This window comes from Carassius carassius, chromosome 10 (genome assembly GCF_963082965.1).
Source record: "Carassius carassius chromosome 10, fCarCar2.1, whole genome shotgun sequence".
NCBI classification, from domain to species: Eukaryota; Metazoa; Chordata; class Actinopteri; order Cypriniformes; family Cyprinidae; genus Carassius; species Carassius carassius.
Window position 1 is genome coordinate 23,186,424 of NC_081764.1, and position 18,848 is coordinate 23,205,271.

The 18,848-nt window shown below is 38.1% G+C and overlaps 2 protein-coding genes across 4 annotated transcripts in view; both read left to right on the plus strand.

The window, feature by feature from the left end:
- Positions 1-2,223, plus strand: part of acox1 (acyl-CoA oxidase 1, palmitoyl) — a 32,543-nt gene extending 30,320 nt beyond the window's left edge. For both annotated transcript variants that reach the window (XM_059560552.1, XM_059560551.1), the window contains exons 12-14: positions 442-585; positions 1,258-1,464; positions 1,577-2,223. In XM_059560552.1, coding sequence (XP_059416535.1) covers positions 442-585; positions 1,258-1,464; positions 1,577-1,627 — 402 coding nt within the window. In that variant the 3' untranslated portion in view covers positions 1,628-2,223. The remainder of the gene's footprint in view (positions 1-441; positions 586-1,257; positions 1,465-1,576) is intronic.
- Positions 2,224-3,794: 1,571 nt separating this feature from the next.
- LOC132151969 (inactive rhomboid protein 2-like) overlaps positions 3,795-18,848 on the plus strand; it is a 62,842-nt gene continuing 47,788 nt past the window's right edge. The window contains exons 1-2 of one of the 2 annotated variants that reach the window (XM_059560554.1): positions 3,795-3,896; positions 3,995-4,145. The gene's annotated coding sequence lies outside the window, so the exon portion shown is untranslated. Of the gene's footprint in view, positions 4,146-18,848 lie in introns of both variants that reach the window. The other variant, XM_059560553.1, reaches the window with a different exon arrangement.

The window sequence follows — 18,848 nt, forward strand, 5'->3', positions numbered from 1 at the left end:
ACAGCCTTAATTACATACCGAAGGGGGAGGGGCTATCATACTCTGATTATGAATGATAAAATAACTTTAGATATTTCATACACTACATGGTTGAGTACATGAGTACTCAAGAACATTCAGTTATTTTTAACACAACATTGTTGCTATAAAAACCGATGAAATATTCCATAAAACGAAAGCACACCATGGGACACATTAATTAGATCTGAACAGTTATGATACACAGTGCGGACAGTCAAATCATTTAGATCAGATTCCAATCGGATAAAAATAATCAGATTTGTGCCGACAGTGCTTAACAGTGCATAGCTTAATTGTTTCAGTATACAAAACCTATTGAATCATTCCATTACTGCTGATTTGTACAGATTCAGCAGTCCAGAAATTGTTTTGGAGCTGTGTTTTGACTAATATTCCTCTTTATTGTCTCTATATATACAGGCCCATTGTCATTACGTGGTGGTGAAGCTGTTTGCTGCTAAACTGAGTGAGATTGGGGATACGGCTGTCCACTCTGTGCTCAGCACTTTGGCTCTGCTTTATGCCCTACATGGAGTCGCACTGAACTCTGGAGACTTTTTACAGGTTATACTATACAGTGTAAAACACATTTAGTTTTTAAGGTTTGCCCAGCCCACAGTGACGAAGCCAGGATATTTTCAGAGGGTTGCGCTAGCAACTACCTTGGGGTTGCACAGAAATCTTCATTATTTTAACATAAGTACTGGACTGTTTTAGTGCCTAAAACACAATTTAATACAGTTTTTTAAATACAGTACAGACCAAAAGTTTGGAAACATTACTATTTTTAATGTTTTTGAAAGAAGTTTCTTCTGCTCATCAAGCCTGCATTTATTTGATCAAAAATACAGGAAAAAAAATGTAATATTGTGATATATTATTACAATTTAAAATAATTTTTTTTTAAATTTATTATACTTAATATCTTACGATTTAATCTGGGGCTTAAAAATAATCAAGAGCTAATGTGTGAGGCAAAAAAATTGAGTTTAGCTTATGTATCAGAAGAAATTTTAAGTTTAATGTCTTGATTTAAACCCAAACATTCCATTCAGTTCTTTTTTTTTTTTTTAATTATTTATTTTTTTATAAAGAATAATTTAATTTAAAAAGTTCTTAGCAATGCATATTACTAATCAGAAATTAAGTTTTAATATATTTACAGTAAGAAATTTACAAAATATCTTCATGGAACATGACCTTCACTTAATATCCTAATTATTTTTTCTTTGATAGGCTGGTCTGCTAACTGTTCCTCAGCTGGCTCAGATCTCAAAGAGGCTGAAGGGACTTCTCTCAGAGCTGAGGCCCAATGCAGTGGCTCTGGTAGATGCCTTTGACTATCGTGATGAGATGCTTAATTCTGCTCTGGGGAGATATGATGGTAACGTCTATGAGCACATGTTTGAGTGGGCCAAGAGGTCACCTCTGAACCATACTGAGGTCTGTATTTAATGCATTCAATGTGTGTGTTGTATTCATTTATGGTGATGCATGTTAAATAATTTTAGAGGAACCTTTAATTCATTCATTTATTAATTCATTTATTTTTAAGGTGCACGAGTCCCACCACAAGTATCTAAAGCCACTACGGTCCAAACTGTAAGAAGTGCCTTTATGGGAGAAAGGGAAGAGTCTGTCCAAGAAAACTAATACCTATAGCTCTCTTCTCCACCACAACCACTGGGTTTTCTAATCATCTACTGTAGAAAAGGAATTTGTCAGTGAAGAGGTTATTTTTAATTTTCAATTGATATGATTCTATGCCTACTTCTAATTATTTAGAGCAGTAAGTCATTATTGTTTTTTCTGTGGACTGAATGATCATTTCAAGTTAAACCACTTAAATTACTTTTTGTAATTGTATAGTTTAATGATAGTTTGTAATATTTGCTTCCTTGATTTTTCTAGAGGACGTAATGTTACCATAAACATACCCATGATGCTTCAGATTAAAATAACTGAAATTAAGGGACCATATTTGGATAAATTACCAGTTCTCTGGGTAACAAACTTAAAATGAAATACTGAAAGTGAATATTGCAGTATGCATTCTCTGAATAACTTTTGCGTCAGAAATGATTATTTACTGAATAATGAATAATTTGACATCTTAACATCTCTTAAAATCATCTCTTAAGACACTCTGACAGGAATGTCTTCTTTCTTTCTTTTTCTTTTCTTTCTTTATTTTAGCGACAATCAAAATCAATGTACGGTATGTTATTAATTACACCATTTGTGTCCTGATAATAATTTTTTCCCCACACTGTTATTTCAACTCTTCTGCTATCTATTAAAGAAATAAATTAACATTAACAGTACTGTTTAAATAGCTGATCTTTCATTTATGAATATTGGTATTGCAATTTTGGATTTGTAGTTACAATTCAAAATACAATTGTGTTGTAGCAAGATGACATTTTCACCTCTTTTCAAAACCTAATTAAAAAAGTCACTCAGAAGCCACCTTTGTAGCAGTCTTATTAAATTATAAACACAACTGTAACAAATCCATAAAGAAGAAAATTTCCACAATGATTATTTTAAAGATGCAACATTGATGCCACAATGTTGGTGCGGAAAAGTAAGTATGAACCCACAGGAAAATGACAAATCTTGCCAGTGTCGACTTGTATTAAGATGATACTTGTATTAAGACAATACTATTTATTTGGTGAACGCTTTAAGGGGTTGTCTGAGAACAATAAGACAGTTTTGGGTTTATCTATGGATGAAGAGATAGCCCCTGACAATGTAAAGCACTTTGAGTGCCTAGAAAAGCACTATATAAATGTAAAGAATTATTAATTACAGTGAAAATGTTTTTTTTTTTTTTAAGAGAACAGAGTCTGTGTTTTTGCAATATTTTTCACTGGGTATTCTGAAGAAGTGACATGCTGTAACCTCTTGAAACTAGTGCGTTTAGCATTTAGAAATGTAGGATCTGCTGCTGAGAACTCCAAATATAAGCAGTAGAGGTTGGACCTGATTGAAACTGGAGATGAATATGATGGATATGAATTCAGCGAAGACCACAATTTAAACTAGTTTAAAGCCAATAAAACAACGCTGGAGTGCTACGAGAACGAAGGCTTTTCAGTCTATAAATTGCCATCATTTTCCATGGATTTACTGTAGTAACACTAACTGCACCAAGGTATTGTGACAAAAATTTATGATATTCATTGAATTTTATTATTTTATAAATCTAGACATGTATTAAATGAGTAGGCCTACTGGAATATAATTAGAGTACATTTATGATTAAACTATAACTTTTGCATGTTTATTAATAAATGTATTTTCACTACTGTTTTTCATAAAAATACCTATAAACATACATTTACATCTACATCCTAACTCAATCTACTCTCAAATGTGAGACAAAAGAGGGGGGGGGGGGTAAGTAATATTGTAATTATGGCAGCCTGCAGTGCAAACTTTGCTGCAGAAATGCATCAAAGTCAGGCAATACAAACCTCATTAGAACATGCAGATTTTTTTTCTATTAAGATATTTATGTTTTAAGAAAAAATGTTTGGACACGTGTAAAGATTTCAAAAATAATAAGTGTTCACGGTCTGATTTCTACCACTTCAACTTAGGTGCAAAAATCTGCCTTTAAACTCTTTAAAATAAAAATGTGACATTTGTCGTGATAATTATCGATATCGACTGATATGAAACATTTTATCGTGTTATTATTATTATTTTTTTTGGTCATATCGTATGGCAAAAATAGGTGTGTATGAGCTGGGCTGTGTGATCCAGTTGAACGGGGAACTCTCCCAGTTTCCAACTCGACGTCATGTAGGAAGCGCAGCAGGAAGGGTGGAGAAATGAGCCTGGGCTTCCTTCCTAGTATCACTAACGTTAGTTCTCTTTAATATAAACAAAAATTAAGGATACTAGCAACTTACTAAACGTAACATTACAATTACATCATTAAAATAAGGGTTAAATCTTTAAGGGTTAATTCTCAAAATATCCGGATTCTCCCGCTGAATGTGAATGAAAGAAAAGCGAAACGCGTGAAGTGCTGGAACACAAGGCACAGAAGACACTGTCTTGAGCTCAGTGTAGCGCTTCTGGAGGACGTGCACTCATCTGTTATCTGTTAGGTAAGAAAATAATGGATCATCCTACAGTTGTGGATCAGACATTGTTTTGAATCAAAATCTAAATATAACGACCAATGGGAATTAAACGGGTTAAGTCACTACTGTTGTTACCTGATACTTTTTGTCACGAGACGATATACTTTATACATGTCTGTTTACAAAACCCCTCACGGCGCCTTGTAGTTCGAGCGACGTTTTTCTTTTTACTTTGTGAATTGCTTAATGTTGAGGAAGCGGTTATGAAATGGATTCAAACGGTTTCAGATAATGCAACGAGACAATAGAAGCGTCAGTTACTTATGCGGTGAAAGTAAACACAATGTAACTTTACATGAAAGGCCACACCGTGAACAAAGAAGTCCGTGGCAAAAATACAATAAAGATACAATAAAATGTCATTTCCTGTGCCCACGTGTTGTATATTAAAGCCTTATAGCATTAAACAACACCTTAACACTATTGTGGTACTATTTTAACACACTTGAAGAGTCTTGAAAGCTCTGTTAGACCACGAACATCTGCTAAAGAGAAAAGTAGGAACTGTTTGACTTGATGTTTATAGATGAAATGACCTGGACCCAAGCTCAAAATACATATGTGACAATGTAACAAAACCGGTCATGAGGGTCCATTTTTTTTTTTTTTGAAATTGAGATTCATACATCATCTAAATAAATAAGCTTTCCATTGATGTATGGTTTGTTAGGATAGGGCAATATATTTGGCAGAGATAGCCTACAGCTATTTGAAAATCTGGAAACTGAGGGTGCAAAAAAAAAATCAAGATATTGAGAAAATCGACCTTTAAAGTTGTCCAAATGAAGTTAGCAATGCATATTACTAATCAAAAAATAAGTGTTAATATATATTACAGTATGAAATTAACAAAATATCTTAATTTAACATGATCTTTACTTAATATCCTAATGAATTTTGGCATAAAAGAGAAATCATTCATTTTGATCCCATATAATGTATTTTTGGGTATTGCTACAAATATACCCCAGTGACTTAAGACTGGTTTTGTGGTCCAGAGTCACATATAACAAAATACAAATTGTAATTATTTCGTGATTTCTTTAGTTCCAATCTCTTGTCCTCTTTCTGTCCTTACTTGACTTGATTGACAACATTTTAAATCCTTTAAACATGTTTTTACTTGTAGATCTACATCAAATATGTAGACACTGTGACTCACCGTGTCATAGCATGTCTGCTGAAAAACAAGAATTTAGTCCATCCTAATAACTCATTTAAATGTCTGATCAGAAGTTTTTCATTGTGTTCATCGTGCTCAAAATAATCACCTCCAAATGACTTACCATCCCAGATCTTCAAAGACAGATTATCACAGGCTTGCTTTTAGTAGTCTAATATTTACTTTTTATTTTCTACAGTTACTGTATACCGTTATTCAAATAATTCAGCCCAGGGAGAGCTGAGGAATGTGCACAGGGCTTTCCACGTTGCAAGTTCAGACTCGCTCTTACATTGAACAGAAATATAGTAAATATTTTTTTCATCTAAATTGTCTTGTATTCAAATTTTTGTGTTTGTGTCTTTATTTGAGACATTGCCCAAATTCATATATTATTTATTCACCCTAATGTCATTGGGAGACTTCTGTCTTTTTTTTTTTTTTTCAGATACAATGAAAGTCAGTTTCCAATGTTGTTTTTGACCCCTTTTACGTTCATTGGACAAACAATAACAGTTAAAACAAATTAAATTTCAATTTGTGATGCTACTGTGTTTCTCTTTACATTTCCAGAAAAGAAAAAAAAATGAAAGTAACTGCATTTACCCTTTGTTTGATAATCATAAAATTAATGAATAATTCATAGCAAGTAAGCACTGTCATACTTTAAGGAACATATGTGACCTTGGACCACAAAACCAGTCTTAGGTGTCAGTTTTTCGAAATTGAGATTTATATATCATCTGAGCTAAATAAATAAAAAGCTAAATAAATAAGCTTTCCACTGATGTATGGTTTGTTAGGACAGGATAATCTCTGGCCGAGATACAACTATTTGAAAATCTGTAATCTAATTGCAACCCTATGAGGGTGCAAAAAATCTGAGAAAATTGCCTTTAAAGGTGTCCAAATTAAGTTCTTAGCAATACATATTACTAATCAAAAATTAAGTTTTGATATATTTAGGGTAGGAAATTTACAAAATATCTTCATGGATCATGATTTTTAGTCAATATCCTATGATTTTTTCATAAAAGAATAATCTATAATTTTGACCCATACAATGTGTTGTAAATAATTTTTGGTTGTTGAAAATATACCCCAGCAACTTAAGACTGGTTTTGTGGTCCAGGGTCACGTATAAGGAGTTGCCAAAGCTAAAGTGTTAAATAACATAGTTTTTTCTAAAAAAATAAATAAAAATCAGCATATTTCAATGCATATAAAGCTCAAACTGCATCCTAAAATTTTACATTTTTATAGGTCCTTTATATGTCATTTATCATAAGCAATGAAATGGCGGAATCTCTTTTTGACAATAAAAGTGTATTGTTATTTTAAATTCCAAGTTGAAAAACACCTTAAATGTGTCATAAAATGCTCATATGACTTGTGCGTTATGGTCTTCTGAAGTTGTATGATAGCTTTGTGTGAGTATTGTGCACCAGTCATATGGACAATACTGACCCTTGTGCTTTTTTGCCATTGTTGTGTGAAGATACTGACAAAATTATCACCACGTACTCACCTTCATGTTCCCACTTTTCAGGGTAAACAAGCTGTTCAGTTTGTTAACCAGGAGGACTTTTTTCAATATGTAGCCTACAGTAAATGTGACTTGTACAGTATAGATTGTTTGCTACCCCTGGGAAAGTGTGTTAATTAAACTGCTGGCCTTTAATCGTGGGGCATGCAGTAATCACATCCTTATCTTGCAACTGTACAAAAGGAAGCTGACATTTGTGCAACACCCGTTACTTAACAGTGAGAAATGCATCATGTGGAAAAAAAAAAAAGGGGATTTTACTGGCTCAAGATGACCACATGTTACTGGTTTGAACTTAGACTGACTTTTTTTATGTTTTGGTGTTTTAATAATATTTTAATAATACAGCTATTTATTTATTAGGTTCAGGTTCTAACTATACAAGTCAACTACATAAATCATTTTGTGATCAGAAAAGACCTACTTTCATAATTGTTTTAGAAGAAAGACTGCTCTGAAGATTAGTCACTGAGTTACTGTTCCTCTTTTGCCCTCTAATCATCCAAGACACACACACACACACACACACACATATATATATATATATATATATATATATATATATATATATATATATATATATATATATATATATACATAGACATATATAATTTATTATTATTTTTCTATGGTATGCTTTGTTGCAGTGCTCACATATTATTGTGCATGTTTGCTGTTGTGTAAAATATAGTTTTAACTGTAAACTTTTAACTGACAAAAATGTCAGTGTGAACTAAAAGAAAATATAGTAATATAAAATGTACATTAATATAAATTTATATAAAAATTGTTTGTGAATAGGGTCCATAACATCCTTGTCTTCAATACCAGATTCGGTGGGATAATGAAAAAAAAATAGTATAGTTTCTGAAAAGCTTAGATTTTTCAGTGTCATTGTGTATAACTCAAAAGGAATCCATCAAAAATCTGTTATTCTTGAATGTCTTGAATGTCCACGTTTAGTGTGAACAGATTTTTAGGTTGTAAATTGTTATTAGAGTAGTTAATCGTTAGCATAAGTGCAGCTAACATTAAATTGATCAGCATTATAATGAAGTTTCTTTATTAGCTATTTAATGCTCCTATAACTCTTATTAGGGTAAAAACAAAAAAAAACACGGAGGACATGATGATATTTACTATATTTACACACAGGAGTCTTTTAAATTAATTGTGAATCTAAAATATGCGTTAGAGAATGTAAAGATGATTAACATTGTCTCATAACTGCTTTTCTGACTGATATGACATTATATATTAGCTATTAGTTGTTATTCTTGGAATTTAAAATTAATTATCTTCACAATTTGGATTAAATGAAAGTATAGTCTTTTTTAACATTTATTTGGTACTGATATTGTTACCAAGAACCCTGGATTTCTACTTGTATTGGTACAGAATACTGAAATTTTAATACTGTGACAACACTTTGACGAAGCGCTTACACAGATAAACACAGGAGAGTTTAAAATTTTGTAGGCTGAGCCATCTGCTCTCTCTGTTTTTGTTCCTCCCAGTCAGTGACTGGATAATTAAGACTACAGCCAGTGGGAAGAAAAATGGAATACAGTGGACACTGTGGATTCAGTTGGATGACCTCGATTTCGCAATTGTCTGACTTCTGTACTCAGTCTGAGATTGCGACCTATCTTCCAGTTTTCCTCCGGCCTCAAACAGCCGGCCAATCAATGAACAGAGGGTGAGCTGAGAGCGTAGATGTTAAGCGCTGACTGTAAGATGATCGTAGTTTAGGTTAGGAAAATCTAAACCGATAACGGACATGGAGACACTGGATGCTATTCGCAGAGTGTTTGTTTTAACGTTACATTTTGAATGGAGGTGATGTTGTGGCCCTTATCGCGACAGTTTTTTGCAAAAGTTTAATTCATCAACTGTTACTGATCGTCAGCGAGAAACTTGGGAAGGCCATAGTCCAGCAGGGGGATAATTGTGATTGTGTCACCCTTGGTTGCTCTCATGGAGGATCAGGTTAAAGGGAGTGAAACTCGGTCAATGTTTTTTTTTTTTTTTCGCAGCATAACGTTACCTGTGTTTACAGTCGTGGCCAAAAGTTTTGAGAATTACATAAATATTAGTTTTCAAAAAGTTTGCTGCTAAACTGCTTTTAGATCTTTGTTTCAGTTGTTTCTGTGATGTACTGAAATATAATTACAAGCACTTCAAACGTTTCAAAGGCTTTTATGGAAAATTACATGACATTTATGCAAAGAGTCAGTATTTGCAGTGTTGGCCCTTCTTTTTCAGGACCCCTGCAATTCGACTGGGCATGCTCTCAATCAACTTCTGGGCCAAATCCTGACTGATGGCTACCCATTCTTTCATAATCACTTCTTGGAGTTTGTCAGAATTAGTGGGTTTTTGTTTGTCCACCCACCTCTTGAGGATTAACCACAAGTTCTCAATGGGATTAAGATCTGGGGAGTTTGATTGATTGTACTTTATTATCCCCTTAGGGAAATTTTTGTTGCTTGCGTTTCACATGCTCACATACAGCACCGACAATACACGTCACATGATACAAGAAGAAAATAAAACCAATAAATATACAAATCATCACTGAGACCCGCTCAGTACGCAGCATTACCCTTGTTCAACAGTTTAACTGCCTGTGGCAGAAAGGAGTTTTTCCCCCTATTTTTAAACATTGCTGGCATCCTGTACCTTCGCCCAGAAGGTAATCTCTCAAATTCATCAAACAGAGGGTGCCTACTGTCTGCTGTGATTTTTGTTGCTTTACTGTGGCATCTGTTAAGATAAATTTGTTCTAGACCTCTCAAAGGGATACCAATTAGTTTGCTCGCCGTGCTTAAAACTTTCCTAATTGAGCTCTTTTGTTTCACTGTGGCATTTCCAAACCAGCAAGTGATACAGAATGTAAAAACACTTTCAATAAAAGAATTATAAAAAAGTCTAAGAATTGAGATGTTTACATTAAATGACAACATCTTCCTAAGGAAGTAGAGTCTTTGCTGTCCTTTTTTGTTCACAGCCTCTGTCCATTTATCCCACCTCAGCTTATGATCAAAGATGACCCCAAGATATTTGTACTCATCAACACTTTCTATTGGTTCTCCTTTGATAGTGGTTACACTCACTGAAGACTCCTCCCTAAAGTCAATACACATCTCCTTTGTTTTAAAAATGTTTAACTTAAGATTTGACATGTCACACCAAGAAATAAATTCATTTAAAACAGGTCCATGACTGTCCTCGTCCCCCTTTAGGAGACTGACTAATGCAGTATCATCTGCAAATTTGATAAAAAATCTGCCTGAGTGTGCACTTATACAGTGATTTGTGTACAATATAAACAATATAGGTGATAGGACACAGCCTTGTGGGGATCCGACATTAGTAATTTGTTTCTCTGACATTGATCCACCCACTCTCACTCTTTGTACTCTATTCCTTAAAAAATCCCACAACCACATAACCAATCCCCCATCCAGGTTTAACTCTGTGGTTAATCTTTCGACCAACACCATTGGCAATATAGTGTTAAAGGCCGATGAAAAATCAGCAAATAGGATTCTCACATGGTTTTTGGAATCTTCAAGATGCGAATTAACAATATGCAACAATGTTAAAATTGCATCATCTACTCCCTTGTTAGACTGATAGGCGAATTGTAAAGGGTCCAATAGATGCTGGGTTTTTGACACTACATACCTTTTAACAAGCCTTTCAAAGCTTTTAAACACCAAAGAGGTCAGTGCAATTGGTCGATAATCACTGAGCTGTAGTGGTTTATTGATTTTAGGAAAGGGTATGATAGTTGAAGTTTTCCAGATAGTTGGTACTATGCATCGATCTAAAGATCCTTGGAAAAGTGAAGTAAAAACCGTGGATAGTTGCTCAGCACAGTTTTTTAATACTCGTCCACAGATGCTGTCAGGCCCGGGACTCTTATGTATATTACAACTCTTAAACATTTTCTTTACATCCGCCTCTTTGATGATAAAGTTATTAGTTGATGAAAATGTAAATAAAGTTTCCTCATCACTGTTAGTGTTCTCACTATTTCCTTCAAAACGTGAAAAAAAATTATTTAACCTATTTGCTAGCTCCAGTTCCCCACTTTTGCCATCTGTGATCGTCGTATTTGCATTATGTTTTCCTTGACTTTTATGTGGTACACTGATCATCATCCTAACACCTTGCCATGCCTGTTTTGAATTTCCTTGTGACATTTTAGCTTCAATTTTTTGTTTATATAGGGCCTTATCTACCTTAATTTGTCTTTTAATTTCCCTTTGAATGTCCCTTTTAGCTAAAACATCATTATTATAATATGCTACCTTCTTCTTATTTATCAGTTGTTTAAGTTCCTTTGATACCCATGGTTTATTATTTGGAAATAATTTATACGTTTTCGTGGGTAGAACTGACTCCACACAAAAATTTATGTAATCAGATACCACATTTGTGTGAGTGTCCAGATCAGGTGATTCAAATGTGTCCCACAAAGTACAATCAAAACATCCTTGAAGGCACATAATACTCTCTTCATTCCAAATCTTTACAGTCTTAATCTGAGGCTTTTCTCTTTCAAGAAGTCTTTGATACTTTGGTCGAAGATTAACAACGCTGTGATCGGATTTACCCAAGGGAGGTAACGTCGAGGCAGAAAAGGCATCTTTAACGTTGCCATAACACTTATCCAGTGTCTTATTTTTCCTGGTGCAACAGTTCACATACTGGTAATAAGTTCTCAAACAGTTTTTTAAGGAACAGTTATTAAAATCTCCTAAGATAAATTTGGGAGCATCTGGGGACAGAGTATCAAGTCTTTGTGAAAGTTGATATAACACATCGGAGACTTTAGTTGAATTTGCCAGCGGATGTATATAGACGACAGTAAAAAACAGCTGTGGGAACTCGCGAGGAAGATAGAATGGTCTGAGTGATACACTCATTAGTTCGATATCAGGAGTACAGAGAGATTCTCTTACCACCACTTGTTTGCACCAGCTGTCCCTAATGAGAAAGCAAACTCCACCGCCACGCGACTTAGCCGTGATATCCGAGTCACGATCCATTCGATACACCGTGAAGTCAGTTGGTTCAACCTCGCTTGACGGGGTACTCTCATTCAGCCATGTTTCTGTGATTGCTAACACACAAGCATTCCTATATTCATGAAAGTACCGTAGATTTGCTGTTAATTCGTCCATTTTACCCCTCAGGGACTGGGCATTCATTAATAATGTTGTGGGCAGGGGTGATTTACTTCCCATTCTTTTTAGTCTCTGGCGGATCCCACCTCTCTTTCCTCGTCTCCGGTTCCTTTTTGATTGAGTAATCTTGTCTTGTGAAGGTTGCAAATAACTTGGTATGCGTCGATGAGATGTTGTCTCCGCATATTTACTATACTGGAGTAAAAATTCACGGCTATACCGAACAACCCCGCCGGCGGCGTTTTCTGCATTTAGTGCACAAATTAAATTAATACTTAAAATCCAGATGACAATTGCCACAATCCATCCATAAAACTCCATTGTTACGGATTATGCACCACGTCAGCAGCCAAAATAAAATAATGAAATAAAAACAACGACAGTCACTCAGCAAACAAACAACTCAAACAGCGCACGTGAAACACACAGCAGGTCGCCACAGAGCAGCGCCCGAGCAGTTTCCAAGCCATGGACCCAAAATTTCAACATTCTGGTCCCCGAGCCACTTAGTTATCACTTTTGCCTTATGGCACGGTGCTCCATCGTGCTGGAAAATGCATTGTTCTTTACCAAACTGTTGTTGTATTGTTGTAAGAAGTTGCTGTTGGAGGGTGTTTTGGTACCATTATTTATTCATGGCTGTGTTTTTGGGCAGAATTGTGAGTGAGCCCACTCTCTTGGATGAGAAGCAACCCCACACATGAACTTTACTGTTGGCATGACACAGGACTGATGGTAGCGCTCACCTTTACTTCTCGGGACAAGCCATTTTCCAGATGCCCCAAACAATCGGAAAGGGGATTCATCGGAGAATATGACTTTGCCCCAGTCCTCAGCAGTCCATTCACTATACTTTCTGCAGAAGATCAATCTGTCCCTGATATTTTTTTGGAGAGAAGTGGCTTCTTTGCTGCCCTTCTTGACACCAGGCCATCTTCCAGAAGTCTTCGCCTCACTATGCGTGCAGATGCGCTCACACCTGCCTGCTGCCATTCCTGAGCAAGCTCTGCACTGGTGGCACTCCGATCCCGCAGCTGAATCCTCTTTAGGAGACGATCCTGGCGCTTGCTGGACTTTCTTGGAAGGCCAGAAGCCTTCTTTACAAGAATTTAACCTCTTTCCTTGAAGTTCTTGATAATCCTATAAATTGTTGATTTAGGTGCAATCTTAGTAGCCACAATATCCTTGACTGTGAAGCCATTTTTATGCAATGCAATGATGGCTGCACGCGGTTCTTTGCAGGTCACCATGGTTAACAATGGAAGAACAATGATTTCAAGCATCACCCTCCTTTTAACATGTCAAGTCTGCCATTCTAACCCAATCAGCCTGACATAATGATCTCCAGCCTTGTGCTCGTCAACATTCTCACCTGAGTTAACAAGACGATTACTGAAATGATCTCAGCAGGTCCTTTAATGACAGCAATGAAATGCAGTGAAAAGGTTTTTTGGGGATTAAGTAAATTTTCATGGCAAAGAAGGACTATGCAATTCATCTGATCACTCTTCATAACATTCTGGAGTATATGCAAATTGCTATTATAAAAACTTAAGCAGCAACTTTTCCAATTTCCAATATTTATGTAATTCTCAAAACCTTTGGCCACGACTGTACAGTGGAAGTTTGAGGCAGCTGAGCCAGCACACAACACACGTCATAACCAAACTTTATGTGATTGGCATACGGTTACACCAATTATAAACTTTAAACTTCAGACCACCCCGCCCCCCCATGAGAAAGAAAATGCTTTTCCATTATTCCCTTCCAGACTCTATCTATGAAGCAAAGCGAAGAAGCAGAGTTTGGAATTACCAGGCTAGCACTCCTGTCCCACAGCCACCAACAGATGCAGGACAAGTCTTCATACCTCCTCAGAATTTCATCTCAGGTGGGCCTCTATATCCATAGAGGCAAGACCAAGATATTGAAGGCCAACACCACCAGTGAGGCTGGATGGTGAAGCTCTAGAGGATATGGAGTCCTTCACATACCTCGGCAGCATGGTGGATAAACAGAGTGGGACAGATGCTGATGTGAAGGCCAGAATCAGCTAGACCTGAGAAGCATTCATCCAGCTGGAAAATGTCTTAAGCTGCAAGAAGATCTTTCATCACACCAAGATATTTTAACCTGTTAACTTGCACCCCCCATTATGGGACTCACAGCTGAAAATGCCCTACACAAAATTTTCAATTGCAACAGTTCCTGACTTCAGTGTGCTACACACACAGGGGAACGGGGTAAAAAAGGCGCAGCTCACTTTCTGTATCTGTCCACTGTTCTGTCACAATTCACTAGAGAGGAATTGAGGAGAAACTGGAGAATACTTTAACAAGACTTTAATTCCATGGACAAAGGGAGACAAACTCAAGAACTCAGGATGACGTTTAACAGCAGACAGGGAACTAGGGACTGGGATCACTTTAAATACACAAACACCAATGAGACACACCTGGGAGCAAATAAACTAATGTGTAAAACACAGCTGGAAACAAATTCACAAGAGGATAGGAGCAGGAAAGGTTCCAAAAAATTAAAAATACTAAGCAGCACAACAGTGTCAGGGATTCAACAAAACTACCTCCGTCATCAGTCACCGGCTCCCACACACACCAGATCCCTGTCACCTGAGAAATGATTAGCTACCGAACGGTTACCAGACTCGGTGTGCACCTCTGTATACTTTCCTACAAGACTCCCTACAATCCTCCTGTGATTCTCCAATGTTGTACTCCTTAGTTCCTGGTTTCCGATATCAGACAATCCTGCAAAGAAAACCATTATCATCAACCTTCATCTAAGATCCATTGAACTGTTTACATATCCTGGATTCTCACCTGCCTTTAGCTTCTAACGATCTGCCTCTAAGTCTGAAAATTCAGCACTGCGTCACAGAAATTATGCTTTAAACTATATTAAAATAGGAAACAGATATTTAATATTTCACAGTATAACTGTTTTTTTTTCTGTGTTTTTGATCAATTAAATTCAGCCTTGATGAGCATAAGAGACTCTAGAAAAAGTCATAAAAAATCTAACTGATTTTGAAAGGCAGTGTATAAAAAGCTATATTAATGCAGCACTTGACTAATGTACATACACACTTTAACTTTGACAGCCCTAATATGTATATATGTGTGTGTGTGTGTGTGTATGTGTGTATTTTTAATGGGTCACAGACACTGTACATTCTATTATTTATTTAAATCATTCTAATCTTATCAGTAAACAATTAATGTTTGGATAATGTGTGGTGGTTGTCGGTCAGGAAAATTAACTGAAATCCCTTTACCAGAGAGTGCTTGGTGTCCCTTCGTAAATCTTACCTCTAGTGGTTGTCGCAACCCTCATTTGGGACTTACTGACATCAAACTGAACATAATTGCAACAAATAAGGTGACAAGCTCTCTCTCTGTGCAATTACATTGTTAGATTAGTAGGTGGCAGCAAGAGACTGTCTCAGCCCTCCGACTGCCTCAGACACCGAGATGACAGAAGCAACCAATGAGACTTGTTGTGTTCATCCTTCAGCCTGATTACTAAGATTTAAAAAACTCACAGTAAATACTGCCCAGTATCAAGCAAAGTTAGCAGCAGTCTTGCCAAAGTCCCCTCTCGCAGGCACAGCATACAGTATAGATTTTGTTTTGTAAGAAAATACGGCAGAAGGCAAAATATGAGTGATAAGAGTGATGAGGAAATATTACATGAATTGAGGTAAGAAATCAAGCTCTCATAGATTATTATACTTTTTAACCAGTTGAAGGAAAATAAGCATATTGTGCATTCTAAGTAAAAAAAAAAAAAAAAACTTTTTTTGTCAAGGCTTCATTTGAAAGAGTAGTAAATGCAGATAACATGTTTTGTTGTAAGTCACCCAACCAACCAACATTTGCAGTTGCAGTTGTTTCATATATTAAAAAACTTAACAAATTCTTGTTGTCTTTTGTGTTTTGTGAGGTCATTAAGAATTTTGAATATTAAAAAAGGTCAAAGTGTACTGTGAAGTGGATTCCTCAGGTTATTCCACCATCTTAAGTAAGATTCTAATCCAAAGGGAGTGAACATGAGATGCGTTCCAATGGACAGGGTCTCTGCAGAGCGTTCACTGCTCCCTACTCCCTGAGGGATATTCATTGAAGTGGACTTTAATCACAGTAATCTCTCATTGGAACGCACTGCAAAAAAAGAAAAAAAGAGAGGGTCACACAGATCGTATAACATGTATCTAATAAATTGAATTAAAACTTATAGAAACTTCTCTCAACATCTGAAATAATCTCGGTGCCATTTTGGAATACAGAAAAATTTATCTTTTATCCTCAGTGAACTCCTTACATCAACAAAGCATAGCTGTCTGATGTATTTTACTTGCCTACTTTTGCAGAAATGTACTGTTAGGCCTTTGTCCTAACGCACTTCCACAGGTTTCACAATTTTCTTGTCTAAAAGTCAATTAGCTCTTCTCTTTCCAGGCACACAGAACTAGTTAATTTAACCCATGCTTTTGATGTGACCTGCTCAATCTCTATTCTGGGAGTCTATTCTGTTTTTGACTCTTGTTTTGACCTGTTTGGGGTCCTACCTCCCAATTACACTCTACTGTCTCATTTAATTAAGCTACAGTAGGTTCCATTTCGATACTTCACTCATACTGCGTATGGGGAAAAGCTCCTTTTTTCCTCAATATTGAAGCCTTTTTTCAATAACGAAGCTCACCTCTGCCCCCGCGGCTATGGAGTGGAAAAGCAAGTGAGCCCTTCCTTCCAAGTGCTGCAGGACGACCTCTGCCATGAGCACTGCACAACATGGCCATATTGCAAGTGTTCCAGGCTAAACACCTCCGTTCCCTGGATGAGCTTAGCCCTAATGAACCTGCGTTTCGCAACCTCCGCAGTGCCAGTGTTTTTGCCATGCGCACCACGAAAGCCACGGCCCAGGCCATCGGACGATCTATGGCCAACCTGGTTGTGCTGGAGCGCCACCTATGGCTCAACCTTACGGAAATTAAGTAGAGCGACAAAGTGGCCTTTCTCGACGCCCCAGTCTCTCCATCCGGTCTCTTCAGGCCAGCCATAGAAGGTTTTACAGAGTGCTTCACTGCAGCACAGAAGTCATACCAGGCCATGCGACACTTCCTGCCCAAGTGCTTCAATTCTGCCTCGAGTCACCCCAGGACTGCACCGACTCAGCACGAGAGCAAGCCTGTCCTTTCTACCCCCAGGCAGCGCCCCCTAAGGAGCAGCACCCAACTTGCTAAGGGCGCTAAACCGCCTAGACGTCAGGGCCCCCGGCAAAGGATTGTGCTGGACCCGACGCCTCCTGATTGTTGGGGAAGAAAGAGGCAAAGTCCCGCCATGGCCGGACCACCCCAGAAGCTCTCTTGCCTGCCTGATATGCAACCTGGGCCCACTGATGTTGGGTCCACGCAAAGCACCATTATTATGGTGAACACAATAAATATTTCACATTTTCAAAAAGAGAGCGGTTTTTCCCTTCCACACTCGTCAGTGTTCAGGCCCCTAGTCAGTGGCCTGCCATCAGACGCTATCCAGCCTCTTGTCGCGCAGGCCAAGGCCTGGCAGGCCATCCCCGGAGTGTCCAAGTGGGTGTTGGGGATATTAAAACACGGCTACTCACTGCAGTTCGCCCCGAGGACTGGTTCTTCTCGCTGGACCTGAAAGACGCTTACTTTCACATCCAGATAGCCCCCCATCACAGACGATTCTTGAGATTCGCGTTCGAGGGTGTGGCTTTGGCTTTTGGCCTTGGATGAACCCTGTTTGGTTCTGTCATGGAGTACCCCTACAGGCGGTTTCCAAAAGGACGGTGCTCTCAACAGATGCGTCCAACCTGGGTTGGGGCGCCCTGTGTGAGGGCAGACCAGCCTTCGGCTTGTGGTCGCATGAGGAGAGCCATCTCCATATCAACTGCCTTGAGATGCTGGCAGTAGAACAAGACCTTCAATCCTTTCAGGCGATCCTGAAGGGGTGCCACGTCCTTCAGCATAGACAGCATGACAGTGGTGTCCTACATAAATCACCAAGGCGGCCTTTCGTCCCTGGGTAAATGGACATTACCCAGGCTGTGATCGGCAAGACGAAACTGGGAGCAGATATTTCGCGGAGCAATGTCTCCTCAGACGAGTGGATGCTCAATCCCCAGACGGTTCTCAAAATCTGGGAGATTTTCGGGAAGGCAGAGGTCGACCTCTTCGCCTCAGAAAGCAACTCTCATTGCCCAACCTATTTTTCAAAGGACATAGATGTGCTGGCCCACAACTGGCCCAGTCTCCTTCTTAGGGTGTACTCACACTAGCCAGTTTGAACCGTGCCCGAGTGCGTTTGACCACCAAAGCGCGGTTCGTTTGACTAGTGTGAGTGCTCCGTACCGTGCCCGGGCACGGCTCGATTGGCCGGCCCTGGCCCGCTTGGAAGAGGTAGTCCAGAGCACGGTTCAGTTGGACTCGGGTGCGGTTCGCATGCAGTGTGAGCGCTAACCGTGCTGGAGCACGGAACAGGACGGGTGGCGTCACGGTTTTGCGACGCTCCAAAAGCTCAGCTGGTACCTTGCAAACCTCCTCATACGAGCAGCACGATTACGTGAAAATTTTCGCGCCAATAAGGCGACACATCTGTTTAACAACAGGCTGTGAGAGGGCTGTGGACCACCGTGGACCAAACGACGCAAAATTATCCACAAAGAAAACACGAGCGATGGACTCCATTGTGTTCAGAGAGCGCCGCTCTTCCTGTTTA